At 44.4% G+C, this 26,141-nt stretch overlaps 1 protein-coding gene across 1 annotated transcript in view; it reads right to left on the bottom strand.

The window, feature by feature from the left end:
- The window catches only part of popdc1 (popeye domain cAMP effector 1), a 55,791-nt gene extending 32,437 nt beyond the window's left edge, over positions 1-23,354 (bottom strand). The window contains exons 1-4 of the mRNA XM_080193443.1: positions 22,646-23,354; positions 20,944-21,052; positions 19,747-20,006; positions 1,184-1,449 (exon numbers count right to left, since the gene is read on the bottom strand). Coding sequence (XP_080049569.1) covers positions 1,184-1,449; positions 19,747-20,006; positions 20,944-21,052; positions 22,646-23,133 — 1,123 coding nt within the window. The 5' untranslated portion in view covers positions 23,134-23,354. The remainder of the gene's footprint in view (positions 1-1,183; positions 1,450-19,746; positions 20,007-20,943; positions 21,053-22,645) is intronic.
- Positions 23,355-26,141: the final 2,787 nt, after the last annotated feature.

The following is a 26,141-nucleotide window of genomic DNA, read 5'->3' on the forward strand; positions in this document are numbered from 1 at the left end:
TTCCTTCAACCATCAGCTTTGTCTAGTTTCCCTATATCACTTTCCCTGTGCTGTGGGTCTGGCTCTACATTCTTCTGAGATCTGGCTTCCCTTCATTTCCCCATTGCTTTCATTCCTCACATATCCTTCTAATCTGTCTCTTAGATACACCCTTAGTGTAATCTTCAAATCCTAAGCACGCCAATACTTGAAATATTAACTTTGCCACTCCACATTGCATGTGTCACACTGTATACAACGTCATGCAATAGTCACCAGTTTTTATATGAATCTGATTAAGCAAAGTTTGAGACAAAACTTTTTCCCACAGCTAGGTTGTTGATTTTTGGAAGTATGCTTATAACTCACTATGTCTTAAGTTCATATATTATGCCCATGTCTCACTATGTCTTAAGTATGGATTATCCATTATTGCAGGGTTGGCACAACCCCATTGGATTTAAAGCATATTAATACGACCAACACATCTTACATGCAGTCGCTTTCTTCTATCAGAAAATAGATACAAAGGTCTGAGGCCATGTACCAACCAACTCAAGAATAGCTTCTTCCCTGCTGCCATCGGACTTTTGAATGGGCTACCATATATTTACTTGATCTTTCATAGAATAGAATCATAGAATCCCTCCAGTGCAGAAGTAGGCCATTCAGCCCATCGGGTCTGCACCTACAACAACAATTCCACTTAGGCCCTATTCCATAACCCCACACATTTATCCTGCAAATCCCCTGACCCTAAGGTCAATTTAGCATGGTCAATCAACCTAACCCACACATTTTTGGACTGTGGGAAGAAACTAGAGCACCCAGAGGAAATCCACACAGACACAAGGAGACTGTGCCAATTCCACAAAGACAGTCACCCGAAGCCAGAATTGAACCCAGGTCCCTGGCGCTGTGAGGTAGCAGTGCTAACCACTGTGCCACCATGCTGCCCACCATCTGTCTTTCTCTACTCCCTTAGCTATGACTAACACTACATTCTCCACCCTTTCCTTTCCTACTCCCCTTTGTACTCTATGAACGATATGCTTTGTCTGTAAACCTCGCAAGAAGCAGCACTTTTCACTGTACCCAATACACGTGGCAATGATAAATCAATTCAGAATTATACTGTGTATTCTCATGAGTGCAGCTCCCAAAATGTTTCCCTTTTGCCCATTTTCTGTCACTCGCTACTTACCCAGGCTCATCATAGCGCGGAGAAGTATCATGTGGACCTTCATGGTGGTCGGAATAAGAAGGCCGATGGCAAAGCAGAGGTTGGCGATGTGAAAGACCAAATGGTGGATTTCTTTCCAGTTGTCACAGCTTTCAGTCTGATTGGAAATCGGGCCCATCCCGTTGCTGAAGCCATAATCCAAAGCAGCAGAGGTGGCGTTCTCCTGGAGAAAGCTGAATGTCCAGGGACTGTCTGTTGCTGCATTCATTGTGCAGAACCTAAACACACTGAATAGAAGGACAGCAACAGCAGGGGATGTGAGCATGGGCTGGAGGCCAAGAGCTCACCTCCCATTACAGGGGGACCTGGGGCAGGCCGGGAGGAGCTGGGGGTTTAGGGGGCAGGCTGGAGGAGCTGGGGGGGAGGGGGCAGGCCAGGAGGAGCTGGGGGGCAGGCAGCGGGTTCCAGGGGACAGGCAGGCAGCGGGTTGCAGGAGGCGGGGGGATCAGGGGGTGTCCCGGAGCAGGCGGCCACGGAGTCCGGGGATCCGGGGGCACAGAGGGGTCCGAGGGCAGTGGTGGTCCAGGGGCAGGGGTGGTCCGGGCGCAGACCAGGGGATTAGGGGCAGACAAGGGGGTCCAAGGGCAGGGGGGCAGGCAGCGGAGCAGACAGGGGGGACCAGGGCCAGGGAGGCAGATGGGGGGGGGGGGGGGGGGGCAGGGAGGCAGATGGGGGGGGCAGGGGGGCAGACAGGGGAATTCAGGGGGTAGACGGGGGATCCGGGGGGCAGACAGGGGGGTCAGGCAAGAGGTCTGGGGCAGAGGGGCAGACAGGGAGGTCTGGGGGCAAGGGGGCACAAGGGGGGGGGTGGGTCTAGGGGCAGGGGGGTGTCTGGGGCAGATCTCTAAACTGTCTGCACTTTATATGCTCTGCCTGAGGCCAGAACTCTCCATTCACCTGACGAAGAGGGAAACCTCGAAAGCTTGTGAGTCTATTATCAAATAAATCGGTTGGACTAAAACCTGGTGTTGTCAGACTTTTTACTGTGGGCACAGGAGAAGACAGGGGGTGTCCAGGGTATGGGAGTTCGGGGGGCAGACAGGGGGTGGCAGGTAGGGCAGTCCGGGGGCAGGTGAGCAGGCAGGGGTTTCCAGGGGCAAGAGAGTCTGGGGGCAGGGGGACCGACAGCAGGGTCCGCGAGGCAGACAGGGGGTTCTGGGGGCATGGGGGCAGATGGGGGGGTCCAGGAGCAGACAGGGGAGTCCGAGGGGCAGAAGACAGGGGGGATCCGGGGGCATGGGGGCAGATAGGGGGGTCCTGGGGCAGACAGGGGAATCCGAGGGGCAGACAGGGGGATCCGGGGGCATGGGGGCAGATAGGGGGGTCCTGGGGCAGACAGGGGAGTCCGAGGGGCAGACAGGGGGGATCCGGGGGCATGGGGGCAGATAGGGGGGTCCTGGGGCAGACAGGGGAATCCAGGGTGGGGGGGGCAGACAGGGGGATCGGGGGGGGCGGGGCCAACGGGGATCCAGGGGGGGGGCCGACAGGGGGATCCAGGGAGCTGGGAGTGGCAGACAGGGGGATCCGGGGGGCAGTCAGGGGATCTGAGGGGGCAGACAGGGGATCGAGGGGGGGCAAACAGGGGGGGATCCAGGGGGGTGCAGACAAGGGGATCCAGGGGGAGGGGGCAGACAGGGGGATCCAGGGGGGTGCAGACAGGGGGATCCGGGGGCGCAGACAGGGGGATCCAGGGGCGGGGGGGGGAGGGGTGGAGACAGGGGGATCCGGGCAAGGGGATCAGGAGGGGTGGGGGGGGGCAAACAGGGACTGAGCTAGATGTGTGTGTGTGTGTTGCTAACCGGGCTGATTGATCCCAGCCCCATGGGGTGGACTCTTGGCTCCGGGACCCACACAATCCAGCTGCAGGTTTCCCCCTCTCTGACCCCCCACCACCCACTACCAGTCCCTCTCCAGCAACTCACCCCCCACCCCCAGTGTCCCGGGGTTACAAACACAAACACTGCACCGCAACTTTGCTGCTAAATGTGTCCTTGGGCTCGGCGCTGGGAATTCACTCAGTGACTGGGGCGGGGGGGGGAGCTGGGGAATGGGGGGGGAACAAGATTGACATTAAAAATAACAGAATGTGTTTTTACCTTTGGGCAGCCTCTCAGCTCCAAACACTGTGGGGGATGAATAATGTGTCCGCGGAGACACAGAGAGACACACTCAGAGACAGAGAGACACACAGACAGGGGGAGACACAGAGAGACACTCAGAGACAGAGAGAGAGACACAGACAGGGGGAGACACAGAGAGACACACTCAGAGACACAGAGAGACACACTCAGAGACAGAGAGAGACACACTCAGAGACAGAGAGAGACACACAGACAGGGGGAGACGCAGAAACACACTCAAGGACAGACAAGAGACACGGAGACACACTCAGGGACAGAGAGAGACACTCACACACAGCGATACAGTCTCTCACTCACTCAGAGGCTGCACCGTGCGCCTCTCTCACTGAACACACTCTCAGCATTGACTAAAATGGGCATCAGCGCACACCGCGCCCGCGAGCGCGCTCTCACATCGCCGGGAGCGCGCACGGACGGGGCGCGTGCGTCCGCGCGCCCCCGTAACCCGCTCACCGTGCACAAGGCGCGCCCCCGCAGTAGGACCAGCCAGAGGGAGTTCCACCGAATCATTTTAAAGTTTATTTATTAGTCACAAGAAAGGCTTCCATTAACAGTGCAGTGAAGTTACCGTGAAATCCCCCCGAGTTGCCACGCTCCGGCGCCTGTTCGGGTACACTGAGGGAGAATTCAGCATGGCCAATGTATCCAACCAGCACGTCTTTTGGACTGTGGGAGGAAAGCGGAGCACCCGGAGGAAACCCACACAGACGCGGGGAGGACATGCAGAGGAATCGAACCCAGGTCCCTGACGCTGTGAGACAAAAGAGCTAACCACTGTGCCACCCAAAGAATCCCTACAGTGCTGAAGGAGGCCATTCGGCTCATCAAGTCTGTACCGACGGTCCGGTGGGGTATCTTACCCAGGACTTCTCCCCCTAACGCCACATATTTATCCAACTAATTCCCCCTCACCTTCACATCTTGGAAGAAGAGGTATCTTCTTCTATTGTTGTCCTGAGTGAGAGGCCACCTTAAGAAGATCATCCAAGAGCAACCTCAAACATTGACCTTTCCTTTGCATCAAAATTATAAGCTTTGTGTTTTCCATAACAAAATATGATTCACCATGTTTAACATTGGAAATAAAATATATTTTAACTAGTGCCTGTAAATATTGTATTCAGAGGGAGAATAGGATAGGAATTGGAGTTTAGTCATGACACCTCCAAGTTTTCTTCTTTAGTGTTAAGGAAACATTAGCTCAAATACTTGAGTTCTGTAAAAGGTCATTCAGACTCTTTTCTCTCTCCACAGATGCTGTCCAACTTGCTAAGTCTATCCAGCATTTTCTCTTCTCGTTATATAAACATTAGCAGGACAGACTTTTGGTACATGTAAGGGTATCATCCAAGCTGGAATGTATCTCGAATCAATCTTGAGAATTTATCATAGAATAAAATCATAGAATCTCTTCTGTGCAGAAGGAGACCACTCAGCCCATTGAGCCTGCACCGACAACATTTCCATTCTGGCCCTATCCCCATAACCCCATGTATTTACCCTATCCCCCTGACACTAACGGGCAATTTAGCATGGCCAATCCACCCTAACCCAGTTAGCAACATACACACATAGCTAGCTAGCTTATCCCCTGAGGTGGCACAGTGGTTAGCACTGCTGCCTCACAGTGCCAGGGACCCAGGTTCACTTGGAACTTGCACTTTCTCCCCATGTCTGTGTGGGTTTCCTTTAGGTGCTCTGGTTTCCTCCCACAGTCCAAAGAAATGCAGGTTAGGTTGAAGGGCCATGCTAAATTGAGTCTAGTGCCAGGGAACTAGCAGGGTAAATATGTGGGGTTATGGGAATGGGGCCTATGTGGGATTGTAGTCAGTGCAAACTCAATGGGCTGAATGGCCCTCCTCTGCACTGTAGGAATTCTATGGTAACTCATATATCTTTGGAGTGTGGGAGGAAACCGAAGAACCTGGAGGAAACTCATGCAGACTCAGGAAGAACGTGCAGACTCCACACACAGTCATCCAAAGCCTAAATTGAACCTGGTTCCCTGGTGCTGTAAGGCAGCAGTGTAAACCACTGTGCCACCGTGCCGTCCTTTCAATCAGCAAAGCTTTAGATAATCACTTTATAACACCTTCACTTCACTACGGGAATGTATGTGTTATCTCTGCAGAGATTACAAGGTATATTATTAGGAAAACCTGATTTATAATAACCTGACTGGTATACAACAGGAACAGATATCCCTGCAGGATAGCAATTTGTTTGTGCTCAATTAGGTATCTCCCGATATTAAGAATGCACATAAGTGGCTTTGATTTCATTAACACTGGGACATATGGCAACATTTATTGCAACCTGGCTGGGATTGCTTTATGCAAATATCCATCTGCTGCAAACAAACATTTTGTTCCTGGCACCAGCAGCTCCACAAATAAACAGCACCTGATTCTCACTGAGGCAGCGGGTGGCTGAGGGGAAGCATGCAGCAGTGGTGACTAACCAGGTAGCAGTTATATGGAGCTGGGAACCAGCCAGCAGGGTTGTTCCTAAAACAAAGACACAAAAAACCTTTAAACCTTGCAACTGGATTTAGGCACAGCCATCCAGTATTTACTATATCATATTCCTCAGCCTTTAGCAATTACTCTGGTCAAAGCCCCGTTAAATAAAAAAACAGAAAATGCTGCAAAATCTCAGCAGGTCTGGCAGCATCTGTAGAGAGAGGGTAGAACCAATTTTTCAGAGTCAGGATGCTTTGATTTGATTTATTATCATCACATGTATTAACATACAATGAAAAGTATTGTTTCTTGTGTGCTATACAGACAAAACATACCACTGATAGAGGAGGAAACGAGAGAGTGCAGGATGCAGTGTTACAGTCATAGCTAGAGTGTAGAGAAAGATCAACTTAATGCAAGGTAAGTCCATTCAAAAGTCTGACAGCAGCTGGGAAAAAGCTATTCTTGAGTCCGTTGGTACGTGACCTCAGACTTTTGTATCTCTTTCTGGATGGAAGAAGGTGGGAGAGAGAATGCCTGGGATGCGTGGGGTCCTTAATTATGCTGGTTGCTTTGCCAATGCAGCGGAAAGTATAGACAGAGTCAATGGATGGGAGGCTAGTTTGCGTGATGGATTGGGCTACATTCATGATCTTTTGTAGTTCCTTGTGGTCTAGACAGAGTAGGAGCCATATCAAGCTGTGATACAACCAGAAAGAATGCTTTCTATGGTGCATCTGTAAAAGTTGATGAGAATCATAGCTGACATGCCAAATTTCCTCAGTCTTCTAAGAAAGTGGGCTTTCTGCTGTCAGACAAGCTGAGATTTTCCAGCATTTTCTGTTTTTATTGCAGATATCAGCGTCCGCAGTAATTTGCTTAAAACCCAGTTAAAAGTCCATTGTCAAAATGCCGACAGATTTGAATGATTTAAAACAAGGTCAGCGTAAGTTCATTTCAATTCAGTGAACACTTATGTGGAACATTGCCAGCACTTGATAAAATGTGATTTCAATAAAATGTTGACTCTGCCACTATTTAGTTCTTACAAAAATAAAAATGTAACATATTGGAAACTCTCAATGGGTATTCACAGCATCTGTAAAGAGAGAACATGGAGTAAGCTTTTCAGTTTAGAGGTTATTTCAGATTTCCAGTATGCACTCCTGTTATCTTTATCGTAATGATGAAAGTTACAGGGAGAAAGTGAAGTTCATTCAACCACAGTATTCCCAGTAAATTGTGATTTATTAAGGATGCACTCTGGTTCAATAAGAGGTCTTTACTTGAAGTGATATCCATTTAGAGATGGTTTATACTTGCTTTCAGTTGCAATTATAGGCCAGATTAGTCTCATGCAAAGCAATCCTGCGGCAAGAAGCATCAATTAGAAACAAGGTTTCAAGCATACTCTAAACATACATCTTCTACTTCTTAATTTTAAAAACAAAGAACAAAGAAAATTACAACACAGGAACAGACCTTCCACCCTCTAACCCTGAACCGATCATGCTGCCCTACCCTGCTGGGAACCATATCCCTCCATTCCCATCCTATTCATGTATTTGTCAAGGCGTCTCTGTGCTGTTACATTGCAAGATCAAATATTAATAACATGTTGCATTAGCAGGAAAGCTACAAGAATGAATAAAGCACAAATTTTAGTCCATTGAAATGTAAAAATACAAGAAGGATAAAATGTAAAATCCCCAAAGACAAAACGAGGAAACTCCTTCAGAAATCACCTTCTTACTGTGACCTCCCTGAGAGATTATGCCCAGATATAGGGATAGCATTTCAATCTTGAATCAACTTGGTCTTTAAGAGGAGCTGCTGAAGGGAGAAGAGTTGTTTAGCACCAAAGTGGAAACTGATATTTTTGGAGCAAATTGAATATTTGCATGGATTCCATTTGAAGTTGGAGGTGATAATGTGGGAAACGTTTAGCTGCTGAACCTTGGATGCAAATCAGACAGATCCATTCCCATATGTTACCTTCCATACTCAAGTTTGTTTCAATCAAGTGTCTACTCAATTCCCTTTTAAAATCATTGATCATCTCTGCTTCGACCAGCCTCATGGGCAGTGGATTCCAGGTCATTAGCATATCTTCCTCATGCCCCTCCTGCCTCCCTCCCTAAAACCTCAAATCTGTGTCCCCTAGTCCTTGTACTATCAGCCAATGGGAACAGACTTTCTATGCCTACCTTATTGAAACCTGTTATAATCTTATACACATATGTGTGGCTAGTTCATAAATTCCTTTTCTTAAATATATAATCTTTAACTTGCATCAATTTTAAAATTGAAAAGATGTTATACAAGGACCAGAAGCTAGATAGAACATGCTGATGCTTAGCGATGCTGGGTTTAGGTAATGGGAGTTAGCTGCACTGAGGGATGGTCCTTCTGATTGAAGCTGGATGGGAACATGGTAATAGGCAGCATTTAATGGGCAGAATTTTATGGATGGTGGGCTTTCCCATGCGGCCATTGAAAATGTCATTGTAAAATTTGCCTTCACTCAGGAGAAGTGTTCATTGGCTTGAGCTGGGTCTTCCAACTCCATTTGGGATGAATATCCCATTTCTGACATGCTGATCAAATGATTGGTTAAACTGTGGCCAAGTTAGGGGCAGTTGGTGGGAAAGCCATTCACAGAATTTTGTGCTACTCCACCCCAACCCACTACCTGCAAACCCACCTAGAGTGTACCATAAAATCCTGCCTAATATCATTCAATTGAAATCAGTTTAGAAATCAGCTAAATCCACTACATTGTCCCTCTCTCTCAGCTTAATACACTTCACAGTGGCCCAGTAGTTAGCCCTGCTGCCTCACAGCACCAGGGACCTGGGTTTCATTCCCGGCATGGGTCACTGTCTGTGTTCCCCCCATATCTGTGTGGGTTTCCTCCGGATGTTCCTGTTTCCTCCCACAGTCTGAAAAGACGTGCTCGTTAGGTGCATTGGCCATGCTAAGTTCTCCCTCAGTGTACCCGAACAGGTGCTGGAGTGTGACGACTAGGGAATTTTCACAGTAACTTTGTTGCACTGTTAATGTAAACCTAGTTGTGACACTAATAAATAAACTTTAAACTTCTGGAACTTCGCAGAAAAAAAGCCACAATAGAAGTGCACTCAGTAGCTGGCCTTTTATATTAAATCAGATTCACATATGCACGCTTTACAAACTATATATAGCCTGAATTTAATAGAGGCAGTCAATCCTAAGTAAAGAATTTCAACTTTGTCCTCTAACTTTTCTTCTTGTCATTTTGATAAGATGTTGAGCACAAACTGATACAATACTGACTGAATGGTGCAAGGCACATAATGGGAACTGATGGAGACTCCCACACGCTCAGACTGTTAACTTCATATTCAGCTCATAATTACCGTCCAGGTAAAAATATCAGGTTCAAACCCAGGCTTTTGGGAGAGGTTAAGACCATAAGAAAAAACTTCCATTAGCGTATTAAAAGACACAAATGACAAATTGATCAATGTCCTTATTTTATGATGAAATATGTTATTTTGTATGTTTGCTTGAAAGGTTATTTTGGGATGTTTGAAATTTCTGCTCCTAAGAAAAAAATGGCAAAAAGTCAGAAAAAACCTGAAATTTGTGGGAAACAACCAGCCAGATTGCATAATTACAACAATGAGTACATGAGCAAAATCCATTATAAATAGAAACATAAAATCTTTTTACTGGAAAAAGTATATTTAAAAACATGACAACTGGAAGTCAAGTGGTGCAAACAAAAATCTTTGCTTACATCTGTATATTTTTGATGTGCAATGTAATGTCAGATATATCTCAGCTGATAGTTCTCTTTCCTCTTAGGCAGAAGATTGTGGGTTGTAAGGATTCCATTGTACTTATTTAAAGAAAGACAGGGGGATTAAATCTGATGCTCTCACCAGTATTTATCCCTGAATCAATATCACAAAAGCCAATTATCTGGTCATTATCACATTACTGTTTGTGGGAGTTTATTGTATGGTAAAATAGTTGCTGTTTTTCCCACTTTACAACAGTGACTATGCTTTTAAAAGATTTAATTGTCTGTAAACTATCCTGTGGGCCATCCTGTGATCATAAAAGGTGCAATGTAAATATGAGGGTTTTTCTTAAATCCAGTCAAGGCATTTTTAAGGTCCATTACATTGTCCCCTAATGGGCAATGTAATGCATGTGAACAAGGAAAATCACAAAATAGTTTAACTAAATGAGTTCATTTTCATAGAACCCTACAGTGCAGAAAGAGGCCCTTCAGCCCATCAAGTCTGCATCAAACACAATCCCATCCAGGCCCTAACCCCTATATATCATACCCACTAATCCACGCATCCTGGATACTAAGGGGCAATTTCTTAGCATGGCCAATCAACCTAACCCACATATCTTTGGACTGTGGGAGGAAACCCACACAGACACAAGGAGAATGTGCAAACTCCGCACAGACAGTGACCCCAGTCAGGAATCAAACCCAGGACCCTGGGGCTGTGAAGCAGCAATGCTAACCACTGTGCTACCATAGTAGACATAGTCTCAACTTGCTTCCCTGGAATGTGTAAAGGATGCAAAACTTAACAACTGCAAACAATATTAAGGCACTAAAGTCTACTGAAATCTGCTAACAAATATATCATGCTTAGAGTCCTGAAGGAATTGAATGATGAAGTAGATGAGATTGTGGTTACTATTTCTATAAATTCAGCTGTATCTCTGGGCTAGAAAATGGTTAATTTAGTCCCATGAATAAAAAAAGAGTGAAGCCTGAAGTGGATAGTATAGATCAATTAGTCTGACATCCATTGAGGAAATTCTGGAGAGTCTTTTATAAGATTGCATCAATATTCATCCAAAGAGGATTGATGTTGTAAGGATGATTCTACCTCACTACTCTGCTGGAATTATTTGAGAAGGTGACTATGTTAGAATAAAGTATTCGGTGTATACAATATGCTTGAACTTTCAGAAGGCATTTGATGTCATTCCATCTACAGTACACAGGAAAATAATACCAACAAATTAAGCATTTGCTGTTGACCTTTGCTAAGTAGAAAATACATCCACGTACCTTTTGAAGTGTAACTACGTTTGGAAAACTTAAATAAATTTCTTTTAACTGTTGTCTGGAAGAAGTTTATTCTGTTTGAGTGGTTGTTTGCAAGTTTATGTGCAATGTAAGCTGTAGAATAATGGCAACAAAAATATCTCCTAATTGCCCTGATGACCTTACAGAATATAGATAGAATTCCAAATACTTTGAAGATGATGATTATTTTGTACTATATTACTATATTTAAATTTATAAATTCTAGGCAGACAAAAGTTAGAAGAAATAAGCTTGAAGATGCAATTGTCTTTTCCATGCTTCTTTGTGGTTTGAAAAGTTAGCCAGCTGCAGCATGGTATTTCCTAAGCTTAATATGGTTATGCCTCAGGATGACATTATTTAAGTGTAAGGTTCTGGATGAAACATAAGTCAACTAAACAGCACTTTGTTTTGAGGTGCTCTATCAGGCCTTTTAACCTAGTTTGATTCTGATTCTGCACTTGAAGGCCTTTGCTAAGTAAAGGTAGGCTCTTAAACAGAAAATGCTGGAAAATATCAGTATCTGTGGGGAAGGAATAGAGCCAACAATTTGAGTCTAAATGCCCCTTTGTCAGCTTTGATGAAGGTTCATCCAGACTTCATCCAATATTCCTTCAGTGCAGCTGACTGAATGATTGAAGGCACATAATGGGAACTGGTGGAGACTCCCACATGCTCATACTGTTAGCTCCAATATTCAGCTCATAATTACCATCCAGGTAAAAATATCAGGTTCAAACCCAGCCTTTTGGGAGAGGTTAAGACCATAAGAAAAAACTTCCATTAGTGTATTAAAAGACATAAATGGCAAATTGATCAATGTCATTATTTTATGATGAAATATGTTATTGGTTATTTTGTATATTTGCTTGAAAGGTTATTTTGGGATGCTTGAAATATCTGCTGCTAAGAAAAAAATGGCAAAAAAACAGTCAGAAATAACCTGAACAATGTATGGGAAACAACCAGCCAGATTGCATAATTGCAACAATGAGTACATGTGCAAAATCTATTGTAAATAGAGACATAAGAACTTTTTACTGGAAAAAGTATAATTAAAAACATGACAACTGGAAGTCAAGTGGTGCAAACAAAAATGTTTTCTAACATCTGTATATTTTTGATGTGCAATGTAATGTCAGATATATCTCAGCTGATAGCTCTCTATCCTCTTAGACAGAAGATTGTGGGTTTGGATTGTAAGGGTTCCATTACTTATTTAAAGAAAGACAGGGGAATTAAATCTGATGCTCTCACCAGTATTTATCCCTGAATCAATATCACAAAAGCAAATTATCTGGTCATTATTATGTTGCTGTTTGTGGGAGTTTATTGCATATTAAAATGGTTGCTTGAATTGTTGGCTCTATTCTCTCCCCACAGATGCTGTCAGACTTGATGATTTTTTCCAGCATTTTCTGTTTTTGTTTCAGATTCCAGCATCCACAATATTTTGCTTTCATATAAAGGAAGACTCTCGTCTTGTTTAGTTCAGTCAGTTGGACCATATCCCAGGTCACTCCAAGACCACAGTCTGTTAGCACCAAGGCATTTACTTACATTAAAATTCTTCATAAGACTCAAATTGATAATGTAATCTCAAAATAATTTCTATTCTCTGATTCATTAAACAATCTATATATGCTTAAAGTTTTATCCTATATTTTTGATTTCATCTGCTTAATTTACTCATTTTTGAGATCATAAATGATTCATAGTTTATCCTGAATTATCTGGTCAATCTATATCATATTACCCAGTGCTAAAAGAGTAGATTGTTGCTCATGATGTATCCCATTCACTGATGTTTCTGTTCATAAGAAATGTCACCCTGGTATGAAAGCTACTTTTTTACAGTATTTTTAGTGTATTTTCATATGCACTTTTTCCCTTTTGTGAATAATGGAGGGAGGGTTACCGAGCTGATTATCAACGCGTTGAACCATGCTCCTTCCATGACCAACAAGTTTTGGTGTTGGACTTTGAAGTTGGAGCTTCTGGTCCAGAATAGGAACACTACCACTGTGCCACAAGACCTCATCTTTTACAGTGATAACAAATGTGTTGGGTGGTGGCCCAAATTGTAATAGTTCCTTTCAAGCGTAAGGCATACTGTAACCATTACCTAAGTGTAGAGATTAAATTCTGAAGACAATTTGGTAGTGCAGTTGGCTAATATTTTCACTCGTACAAGTTGGGTTTGAATCCTGCTGAAGATAACAGGATGAACATCTTTGCTGACTTTAAGGCTCCTATGTAAAATATGATTGGGAAATCTTAATCCAGTTCCCAATAGGCAGTAATAACTGGTTAATGGTCTGTTGTAGGGAATGGAAAGTTTAAGCTACTCTCGTGGAGTGATTTTTTTTGATGTTAAGGCTAATAGCCATTTATGCAGACTGACAGAAGGTACTCTGGAGAGAATTTACTCTGGAGCTGGTTGTAGAAATTCTGACCTAGGAGTGCTTCATTCTGACATCCTTCACCTTGAAGAACATAAAAATGTATCACAAAGAAAACGAGTACTCAAATTTCAAGGTCAGCACTTGTCAAGAAAGATTATTGATTAGATTAGACAGTGACCCAAACTGTACATTCATGAAATTCGATACAGAAACATGTATTTCACCCACTGATGCATAGATTTTTTATCATTTCAATTACATGTTGAATCATCTAATTGATTGAACTTTATTTCAGAGTTACTTAGTGCCAGGTGTAGGCCATGTGAGAAACTATAATATTTTTGACCGAATAATTGTACTTTTAAGCGAAATGTGTAGTTGAAGTTTATGAAAGCTTATGAAGGTGAGCAGCAGTGGGTCAGATGAAACACACAATTCTGTTGGCTGTAGATGCAGTGTACAGAAACTGTGCATTGCAAATACCAAAACACTTTTCAAACTAAAGTTAACTGGTAACATTTGTAGAGTATTTTCATTACAAACAGAATCACTGGTAAATAAAACACCTTCAAACTATTCATGGAATGTTTTGCAAAAAAAAACAAATGTTGTAAACTTGAACCAAAACCAATAAATATGCAAGCTTCAAAGGCATGTTTTGATTTGATATAAAGTTAGAACTTTGGTGAAATTTCACGAACCTGAATAACAAAAAGGTATTTTGCCAAAGTATAATTAGGAGCCAAAATGTCTGTTTAGCTAATGTAAGTGTTTTGAAAACTGAATGACATAAACTGAGATTGAGTGATAATGTCAGGCTTTGCTTCTTTTTTGAAATGTAGGATAACCTAACTGCATTTAAGGTTTTTTTTAAGCAGATAAAATCTGCTTTGAATTCTTCAAGTAGCAGTTTGTAAGGAGCCAATAATTTCAGGGACTCATTGTTCAATTTAACTTGAAATGTGCATGTGACCAGAAAAGAAGGCTGCTGTTATATGTGCCAGAAAAGATCTTGAACGTTCCTGCAGCAGTAAAATTACTGAGGACAGATTGAACTGATGCTCACCTTCAAGGCAGTCTCGAATATCATAATGTGAACACAGAACTAGATGTCTGATTGGATAAATGCAGCTTAAAGATGAATTAATAGGACAGTACAATATTGACAACGAAAGATCTTGCCCACCTTGGTATAAAATTCATTGCAAAGAGTGATTTTATCCTGAAATGGAGAAGTCAAGTCAACTGCTGCACAATTGGCAGGGATTTGGATGATAGTATGCATGATTCCTTGAAAAGTATTTGCAACTAATGAGTGTATTGTCAACATGGACATTGTGTTGCTCACATTTAATAAAGACATTAGTGTTTAATTTGAGCGTTGAGTGCTGCCCCATTCTTTCTCATAGTCCTCTTGCCTGAACCTGTCAGGGCTACAAAATTACTTCTTACAGCCAAAGACCCAAAGTAAATTCCAGTGGATACTAATACAAACACAACATTTTGCAGATAGTGGAAAAATGAAATAAAAACAGAAAATGCTGGAAAGTTGGTTAAGCACGATCAGTGGAGAGCAAAACAATGTTAGCGTTTCAGGTTGTGATGAAAAGGCACAGATCTGAGCTGTTGATTCTGTTTCTCTTTCCATAGATACTATCTGACTGAAAGTTTATTTATTAGTGTTAGAAGTAGGCTTGCATTAACACTGCAATGAAGTTAATGTGAAAATCCCCCAGTCGCCATACTCTGGAGCCTGTCTGGGTTCACTGATGGAGAATTTAGCATGGCCAATGCACCTAAGCAGCATGTCTCTCAGACTTGTGGGAGGAAACCAGAACACCCAGAGGAAACCCACACAGATACAGGGAGGACATACAGATTCCACAAAGGCAGTGACCCAAGTTGAGAATCTAACCCAGGTCCCTGGTGCTGCAAGGCAGCAGTGCTAACCTGTGCCACCATGCAGCCATTTCCCACATTTTCTGTTTTTATTCCAGTGAATATAACTTTTTCCCCAGTTGAACAGAAAAACTGCAAATGAAGATGCCAAAACGTAGGGATTTTTTTTGTGTGGAGTCAAATGGAGCAGGTTTACTCCTTCTGGCTTTGCAAAATGATTCTGGGATGCCGTTGGCCCATTCTTCAATCAAAGATTTTTTGATCCATTTCATTGAAGCTGTGTCATGGCTCAATATCGTATTTCACTGGATCACCCAGTTGTCACTCTTTCTCAACCATCAGCATTCTTTCTCCCTCTTTCTTCATTAGCCTGAAAGGGAAACCCCACAACTCTCCTCCACAACAAAAACTAGCTGGGCTTCCTTTTTTCATTCTGCAACATCTGATGATTCTCTGTAAAGCCCAAGATTACCCAGAACATCAACACTGCACCTCTATCTAAAGTAGTTCTACCAATTCGCTCATATTTCTGGATACAATTAAAGGTTTAGCAAGTATTAGGACTGAGGTGAGGAGACATTTCTTCACTTAAAAAGTGGAATTTATTACCACATGAAGTAGTTGATGCCAAAACATTGAATGTATTCAAGAGGTAGCTGAATATAGCACTTTGGGCAAATGGAATCAAAGGTTGTAAGGAAAAGGCAGGACTAGGCTATTGAGTTGGATGATCAGCCATGATCTTAATGAATGGTGGAGAACACTCAAAGCACCAAATGGCCTCCTGTTGCTCTTATCTTCTGTATTTCTTTATAACTCACTTTAAAAATGTTAAATCCTCAATGATATCCTTTCTTGCCTCACTGTTAATGGTACTATGATATCCAGCTGGATGGGGAGCTGGTTAGTGATTCAGAATGAAGCCAACAGCATGTGTTCAATTCCCATATCAGCTGAAATTATTCATGAAGGCCCCACCTTCTCAATCTTGCCCCTTGCCTAAGGTGTGGTGATCTTCAGGTTAAATCAGCATCAGTTGGCCAATGGTCATCTGGGACTGTGGAGACTTCATCCTTTATTCAGTGTTGTTGTTCATAAAACCACAGAATCCCTACAGTGCAGAAGGAGGCATTCAACCCTTTTAAATCTGCACCAACCACAATTCCACCCAGGCCCTATACCCATATTGCCTCATTTTTACCCTGCTAATCTCCCTGACAATAGGCTGAATTTAGCATGGCCAATCAAGTTAACCCTAAATCTTTGGACTGTGGGAGGAAACTGGAGCACCCAGAGGAAACCCACACAGACACGGGGAGAATGCATAAACTCCACACAGACAGTGACCTGAGGCCAGAATTGAACCTGGGTCCTTGGAGTTGTGAGGCAGCAGTGCTAATCACTGTGCCACTATGCTGTTCCTTTTATATCATCCTACATAATTTTACTGATGCACTGTACACCCTACAACTTTTACAGATGCACTATAGAAAAACATTCTTTTTGGTTGTATCACACCTTGGTATGGCTCCTGCTCTGTCCAAGACTGTAAGACACTACAGAGGGTCGTGAACGAAGCCCAGTCCATCATGCAAACCAGTCTCTTGTCCAAACACTCTGTCTACATTTCCTGCTGCCTGCACAATCAAGGACCCCATGCACCTAAGACATACTCTCTTCCACTTTCTATTGGAAAAAAGTTACAAAAGTCTGAGGTCACAAACCAATTGACTCAAGAACAATCACTTCCCTGCTGCTATCTGACTTTTGGATGGACCTACCTTATATTAAGCTGATCTTACTCTACACCCTAGCTATGACTGGAACATATTTTGCACTCTCTTCTTTCGTTCTCCTCTGTGTATTCTATGAAAGGTATGTTTTGGCTGTAAAATGTGCAAGAAACAATACTTTTCACTGTATCCCAATACATGTGACAATAATAAATCCAATCCATAATCATTTTGGTATTGAAACCAAGAGCTGTGGGCAATTCATTATTCTGGGTCATTCCTCCCCAGGACTTTGGAACAGTGGATTACATTTCTTGCCCTCCGTCTTTTTCTTTTATTCTCTGTTCAGGTTTTTGAGACTTCAGGCTAGCAACCTTGATAGCTAATTCCTGATGCATAACCTCCCTTACTGTCACCATAAACTTTGTTATTTGACCTTGTCTTTCAGTTTTAAAAAAAATGTCCCTGGGCAAGTTGACCCCAGTCATCCCTGGAGATTTAATGCAGCAGTACTCCACGTGAACTCCAGAACAGTGCCATGAAACCTATTTGGTCTTTGGCTACGAATATTATTGTAGCTTCCAAAAAAAATCTATCCCCTAAGGCTTCGGGAAATAGGACATTTAATTGCTTTGTGTTTTTAGGTAACTGGGAGATGGATGGCAGGCTTTGCTGATGGTTCTCTGCTGCAGCTAAAAGCATGAATGATTTTGAATAGGAGAGTGATCATATTTCAGTAGATACTCAACACTGGAGTCATTATTTTCACAGGGGATTTTCACAGTAACTTCATGGCAATGTTAATTGCAGTCTTGTATAGCACGCAAGAATCAATACTTTTCACTGCATACTAATACATGTGATAATAATAAATCAAATGTAAGCCTATTTGTGACATTAATAAATAAACTTTAAAACACTTATATTGTTTGTTATGTAATAATATATTCAGCCTACCGGCAAACATCTATAATCCTACCCTGGAATTCTTAGGCAAAAACAGAAAATGCTGGAAAATCTCAGTAGGTCTCTCAGCATCTGTGGAGAGAGAATCGAGCCAATGTTTCGAGTCAGGATGACCCTTCGTCAGAGTTAAAAATCTGTTTTTTTTTCTGTTTTTGTTTCAAGTTCCAGCATTCGCAGTATTTTGCTTTTATCTGGAATTCTTAGGGATTGATGTAACATTATTCCAAATACCTTTAAGGCTTATCTTTATTGAACAGGAACCAGCGGGAAAGTGCCATTTACATCCATTACTTTGAAAGTCTCTGTCACCATTTATTGATGCATTGTATTACAAAGAAACCGAATATCCTGCCTCTGTCGTTCATAGCCAATGCAATTATCGACAACAAGTGAACAGACAATGTCTATCCGTAAAGGAAACTGCACTTGCTCCACTGTTACGTGTATCCAGAGCTGATCTCTCAGGACAAGGTCAGAAAATCCGCAGTTTCAGTATTGGTTGTGAGGCGGGGCGGAGGGTGGGGGGGCACTTTCATTATAGTTATGGGAAGAACAAAATAGGAACAGGAAGCCAAGTCCTTTATTGATCTGCTTACTGCCTTGAAAACCCAAAGCCCCTCTTTATCTGTCAGCTCGCAAGGCCGGTCCTTGTGCAGGCAAGTTCCCTTTCAGTCTCCTGTAACTCTGTCCAGCCTCGCCACCTCCCAGTCTTCTATCGGGGTAGGGATCATATTGTTAAAGGCACACAGGTAAACGCTACCCCACAGCAGAGAAGTCCCAGGCTGAGAGTCCGCAGGCATGGGGAACTGTACTGCTGGTTTCTGATATCACAGCAATGGCACAGAGCAACTGGGAGCAGCGACATCAAAGGATTTGGAAAGCTCAGCTTGTCGGAATGTATTTCCTTTTTAGCATATCTCATCCACAGAATATCTCATCCACAGAATATCTCATCCACAGAGAATAAAAGTCAGTAGAGAAAGGAGCTGAAGTATTGTACAAGGAGGGAGCATTTTCTTTCTGAATGTGGGTAAATCAAAGCAGAATCCCGTGTTGGCAAACTGCACCGATTAAAGCAATTTGGCATTTGGAGATCCCTGCCGGGGGGTAAATGCAGACTCGCTTCCCGACCGAGTGCTGAAAGGGAAAGCACGCCGCCTTACATATTCCACAAGAACCCCACACAGAATCCGCCCCCAGCTCTAACCACTCGCAGGGCAGGATCCCCGGTGTAGGAACACCCGGTGCAGAATCACCCAACGCAGGAACCCCCAGCGCAGGAATCCCCAGTGCAGTAGTCCCCTATCCCCTCAGTGCAGCAACCCCCACCCCCAGTGCAGGAACCTTCAGTGCAGGATGCCCCAGTGCAGGAACCCCCAGTGCAGGAATTCCCCAGTGCAGGATGCCCCAGTGCAGGAATTCCCCCACCCCCTCAGTGCAGCAACCCCTACCCCCTGTGCAAGATTCCCCAGTGCAGGAGCCATCAGTGCAGGAGCCCACAATGCAGTGGCCCCAGTGCAAGAACCCCCCAGTGCAGGATCCCCCAGTGCAGGGTCCCTCAATGCAGGAGTCCCCAGTGCAGGATCTCCCAGTGCAAGAACCCCCTAGTGCAGGAAACCCCCAATTCAGGAGCCCCCAGTGCAGGATCTCCCAGTGCAAGAACCCCCTAGTGCAGGAAACCCCCAATTCAGGAGCCCCCAGTGCAGGATCTCCCAGTGCAAGAACCCCCTAGTGCAGGATCCCCCAGTGCAGGATCTCCCAGTGCTGGAGGGCGCAGGTTCCGGGGCTTCCTCCGGGGGAAGGCGGCTCACGGCTTCAGGTTCCTGGGGTTCCCCTCGGCGAGCTCGCCCACAGGCACCGCCAGGTGATAGAAACTCGGCAGCCGGATATCATAACGGAATCCATTGCTGATGTAGACTTTGTCGTTTAAGGAGTACAGTTTGTCGGCGATATCTTTCCCAATTAAGACGGAAAAGAGTCGGGAAATGCGGCGGTGCTGGGCGAATAACAGGTAGAGTTTCTTCCTTCTCCAGGCGGCGAAGCGGCAGCTGGTCTCGGCTGTGAGAGTTACCTGGAGAGGGGGAAAAGAGGGTGAGGCAACACATCCACTGAGAGTCCAACAAGAACTGCTCCCACAATCTGATCACCTAGCCCTGGACACATTTCAGCGCATCAATCACCCAAATATATATATATAAAAGACACAATTATCAGAGCCAAGAGTCTAAATTTAAATAGTCAGCCAATAACCAGTGGAACAGCGAAACTATTCTGTAAACGAATGGTTTGAAAGCAAGCGGCAGAGGGGAAGGAAATTCTTCCATTTGTACTGGGTCATTGTAAATTTCCTTGGAGGAACACCAACTGCTCTTCGAATAAGGAGTTCCAGGGTTAAGGCTTTGAAGATCTTCGCTAACATCTCTGCTGTGTGGCAGAGGGCGGCCCGTTTAGGAGTGGGAGGTTTTACCAATTCTTCCTGAAGTGCAAAATGGGGACTAAATTATCGAGACTGGAGGGCGGACAGACAAAACTCAGAGTGGTTATTAACCGGGGAAACACACAGATTGGGAAGGCGCGTGTCTCAGAACATGAGCAAATATACTGGTGACTTTTAAAGGGGGTCTGGACAAATACATAAATAGGATGGAAATATGGTCCCCGGAAGGGTAGGGGGTCTTAGTTCAGTCTAAGCAGCATGGTCGGTGCAGGTTTGGAGGGCCGAAAGACCTGTTCCTGTGCTGTAATCTGTTAAAAAAAAGACGGAAATGTATAATGTTCTATTTGTTTGGTAAAATTTCATGTTCCTGCCTCATCGGGTTTTCAGCTTGTACTGACTGTACAAGGAAAGTCGCAGAGGGAATGACTGGAGATGTTTAGTATTGTCAAGTCCATTTTAAGATAATCGGAAATAGTCTCATTTTGTGCTCACGGACCTGTTGGTTTATAAAGTGTCCCCACTTCCGAAGGGAATGGCATATACATAAAGTATTCTCCAGTTCCGGCTTTACCTGGAAGATGCCTTCCTCTGATGGTCTGAGTGAGTCCCACTCCGGGGAATCCAGAAATTGATAGGGGTAGATGTAATGTAAAAACTCCCCATCCACCGTCACCCGAATCCTGCCAGCAAATGAGAGAGATTGAGTGAGACCAAGCAGACATGATTACTGAAGTAGTGAGCATGTTAGCAATCGGAAATAAACAGCAAGCTGGGAAACGCTGGGAATCCTCCGACGGGCAGCAGCTCTACGGACGGAGAAACAGCGTTTGAGTTGTGACTGAAGGTGTGAACCTTAACGCTATCCCTCTCTGAGATACTTCCTGACCTGCTGAGGGTTCCCAGTGTTTTCTGCTGTTGCACTCTCAGCCTCTGGCCAGCATCATAACAGATAGGTAACGCATCTAAACAAGAACTTACTAACATCTTAACATGAATGAAAGGAACAATCCGCTAACAACCAGCGTACCTGAGGCGGCTGCTGAATAAATACTCTGAGAGAGCTGCGATTTGATATTTATCAGGAGTCCATTCATCTGCAATGCATTCGCTTTCAAAAGTAAAACGTAATGAAAAGAAAAATCGAATGTACACCTTTGGTAAAATTGGGGCGGCACAACTGCTGCCTCACAGTGCACCCGGGTTTAATTCCTGGCTCTGATCATTGTCTGTGCACGTTCGCTCCGTGTCTGCGTGGGTTTCCTCCGGGAGCTCCGGTTTCCTCCCACAGTCCAAAGATATGCGGGTTCGGTTGATTGGCCATGGTCAATTGCCCCTTAGAGTCAGGGGGACTGATAGGCTAAACGTGTGGGGTTACGGGAATAAGGCCTAGGTGGGATTGCGCAGACTCGATGGGTCGAATGGCCTCCTTCTGCACTGTAGGGATTCAATGATTCTTAAGTATTCTGATTGAATCACAACTCCCAATAATCTGAGACGTCACATTCCATGTAACCACTTTGTTTTCCTTCATGTACACTTTGTTAAATTGAAGCTGGCAGGGATTGTGTAGTGCACCACCCTCCTTCCCCAACACACACAGACAGGTACACACAGATACACATATTACTGCACACACACACACACACAAACACTAGACCCTTCCCCCACACTCACACAGGTATACACAGATACATATATTACTGCACATACACACACACACACAAACACAGGTATACACAGAAACCAACACACACAGGTACACACACTAGCGACATATGCACACAGGTATGCACACACACTAGCCTCACACATACACACAGGTTTGACAAAGGATTATCTGGACTCGAAACGTCAGCTCTTCTCTCTCCTTACGAATGCTGCCAAACCTGCTGAGATTTTTCAGCGTTTTCTCTTTTGGACACAGGTACACACACTAGCCACACACATACACAGATACACACTCTAGCAATCTACGTACATAGGTAAGCACACTAGTCACACACACACACACACAGAGTTATGCACACTAGCCACACATACTAGCCACCACCTCCACCAGCGCCCCCCCCCCACCCCACGCACAGGTACACATACATACATATAGGTACATATGCATAAAGGTGTACACACACATACAGGTATACACACACATATAGGTACACACATATACAGGTATACATACTGGCACATACACAGGTATACACACACATCAACACACTCATACCGAGTACATGCACACATACAAGTATATACACACACAGACAGATGCGAACCTCCCAGACAAGAGCAGTGAAAGTCTTTCGATGGGAGTTTTGCCCTCCATGGCGTAGCAGTGATCCTTCTCCAAAGAGACCACGTTACAACAAGTGACGATCTTCTTGTAGATGGTCAGAGGGATTCCCAGCGGCTGGAAGAGAGCACTGTACAGATTCTGTAAATCCTCCTGGAAGGATACACTCCGGAGCTGGTAGGCGACATGGATGATCTGCATGGCAGAGATGGCCAGCAGGGCGAAGTTCCAGGAGAAGATATCGGCGGCGCACACGTCTGTCCACGCCCAGATAGAAGTGCAGAGGAAGCCACAGGACAGGAACAGGTTGATGTAGAGGAGGCCGACCAGCCCACTGCCGCCCATGTAAGCCAAGGTGAAGAAGATGTTGGCCAGGTGGTAGATGGAGCCTTCCACGTCCTGTTTCCAGCCGCTGCAGGTTGGGTGCCCATACAGCAAGGTCTCCCACAAAGTTGTGTTCTCGCTCTCCATCCCGGGGCGATCAGCTCAGTGCTGGAGTCAGACACCGCACAGCTCCGGCGAGGAGATTGAAGGAATGGGAATTCAATTCACTCCCCCCGCTAAAAACGATCCCATCACTTCCCGGTTACCGACAATACTTTCCACCTTGCTGCATTATTTTTTTCTCCGTGTTTTATTTCACAAATAGAAATAAAACGCCGTCTCGGAGGAGCGGCTCAGCGACTCCCTGTGCCGGTTCATCCGTGTGTTGTGGAAGTAACATGTGCTCCAGTCACTTACAGCTGGGGCCAGGATTATAGCGGGTCCTAGTGACCATCCAGCCCAGACTGAACTCTGTGATCCATTAGCTGGGCATCCTATTTTAATCCAGCACTTATTTTTTATTTTGCTGCAGAGATGACAAACAGGAATTAAAGAGCGAGGCAACCCCAGCGGACACCAGCACTGCAGCCCTTGTTAAACAATGTGGAGAGGTAAAGTAAGGTTTCCTTTTTTGAGGATGCTGAGCGAAGGCTGTAAAAAGGTAAATAATGAAGGGAGAGTGTTTGGAGGTTCCCTGTTCTGACCTTTTAGTAATAACATGAATCCAGGAATACTTTCCCGGAGAAAGTGGATAAATAGCCAAATTGGCAAAAAGGAACAGAAAGTAGGAGGAAGAAGGGAGAGTCCGTTCAAGGGAGTGTGGATGAATTCCCTCTGTCCTGGAACATTCCGGGAAGAGCATCAGTTACTGTTTCTGAGTATCAACATTGAAATGGATGAGTGACTTTTCACAACTCAGGTTAAAGCGTACTTTCCTGGGACTGCCAGACAGCGAGAGACACACTCCCAATCATCTCCCACTTCCCCAGTGAGATTCCCAGGAGTTGTGCTAACTGGCACAGAGGTTATTATTGCTGCCTCACAGTGCCAGGGACCTGGGTTCGATTCCCCGCTTTGGGTCACTGTCTTTGCGGAATTTGTATGTTCTGGCATATCCATGCCTGCGTGGATTTCCTCCGGGTGCTCCGGTTTCCTCCCACAGTCTGAAAGATGTGCTGGTTAGGTGCATTGGCCATGCTAAATTCTCAGTGTTCCTGAGCAGGGGCCAGAGTGTGACGACTAGGAGATTTTCACAGTAACTTAATTGCAGTGTTAATGTAAGCCTACTTGTCACACTAATAAATAAACTTTAACTGTGGGGAAGCTAGGACTCAAAGACAGGAGAAAGTCCCAAAGCAGTTCTCATGGATGCCTCTGATCTGTGCTTGATACACCTCAGTAGGTAACTGAAATCCCACATTTCAAATCATGAGCCCTTTTGAGGACATTACATTCATCCTCTATGCAGAGGGGTGGTGATGTGCTGGTATCTGTCGCTGGACCAGTAATGGGGACTGGGGTTCCTACCCCACCAGGGCAGATGGTGGAATTGAATCCAATAAAAATCTGAAATGAAAGTTCTAAGTCTCCATGAAACCATTGTCAGTAAAACCTAAATGGTTCGCTACTGTCCCTTTCGTGTTCTGCCCTCCTCACCTTGTCTGATCTACACATGACTTCAATCCTCAAAAATGTGGTCACCTAGCAAGCCACTCAGACCACCAGAGGGCAAGTCACCAACACCTTCTCAAGGGCAGTTAGGGAAGGGCAATAAATGCTGTCCTGTGCATCGATGCCCACATCCCATGAATGAAAACAGAGAAAGCTCTACCTGAATAAATCACACCAGTTACACACTAGGTGTGGGTAGTCAATGTGCTCTGTGATATCCTCTGCTAACCACTCCATTCCTTCCCATGGGTTACAGCCTGCCTGCATCAGGGTAGCCAGAGAAATTCACCTGGTCAAGCATCTTCTCTATTTGACACACCACACAGGTTCCTTACAGTGATCCAATATTTACAAGTGATTGTTTTTTTTCCATCTCCAGTTTAGATACCAGAATGACTTACAATATTCATTCTCTCGGGCCCCAGTGTAATGATAAACAGAGCATTAGAATTGATGGCATGACCTTCACTACCTTGTACTTTTGGTATTATGCAAGCTTTAAGTAAGAAAGGTTTTGTCCAAAAAAATTGCATTAAGGGATGTTCAGGGTTAAAGCTAGATTTAGCAGTGGCATTAATCATTTTATATATAGCGAGATATATGAACTGCCCTGTTACTGTATTAAAAATAGTTCCAAATAAATATCTCGTGTTACTGCTATCACAGCTGCAGACAACATGTGAAAATACAACCCAACTGGTTTTCAAGTGACAGTCAGCAGCCTGATTCCCCACAAAGCTACAGTTCTGAGGTTAGACATGGATTGAGAATGTGATTCAACTCTTCATAGAATGGTTACAGCACAGAAGGAGGCTATTCAGCCCAAAGTGGCTGTGGTGGCTCTCCAAAGGAGCAATTCAGTAGAGGCCGTCCCTCACCTCTCCCCTTGACTCTGCACCTTCTTCCTTTTCAGATAATAATCCAATTTGCTCCTGACTGCTTCAATTAACTCTGCCCCTTACACTCTGTCAGACAGTGCATTCTAGATCCTAACTACTCACTGTGTGAAAGTTTTCCCTTATGCCACCATTACTTTTTGAATCTTGAATCTGTTTCCCCTGGTTCTGAATCCTTGCAATTTCTCCTCATCTACTCTGTCCAGGCTCATCATGATTTTTGCTTACCTCTATCAAATCTCCTCTCAACCTTCTCTTCTCCAAGGTAAACGGTCCCTGCTTTTTCAGCTTCTCTGCTGTTTGGCCATTCACACCTTCTATTCTCTCTATGGACTGCCATTAGCACCTCTTAGCCTTTCCCCTTGTTTTTGTGGCTATGACTCATCTTTCATTCCCTCACCCTACACTATAAATATCTCCCATTTTCTTTGCCTTTTGGCTTTGACAAAGGGTCACCGGGTCTCAAAGTGTCAACTTTTTGCTCTCCTTACAGATGCTGTCAGATCTACTGAGATTTTCAATCTATCTATGCTATTTGTCCCTGGAACCATTCTCATAAATCTTTGCTGCTCTCTAATTCTTCCTAAA

The sequence above is a fragment of the Carcharhinus amblyrhynchos genome, chromosome 7, assembly GCF_965287045.1.
Source record: "Carcharhinus amblyrhynchos chromosome 7, sCarAmb.v2.hapA, whole genome shotgun sequence".
Classification (NCBI taxonomy): Eukaryota; Metazoa; Chordata; class Chondrichthyes; order Carcharhiniformes; family Carcharhinidae; genus Carcharhinus; species Carcharhinus amblyrhynchos.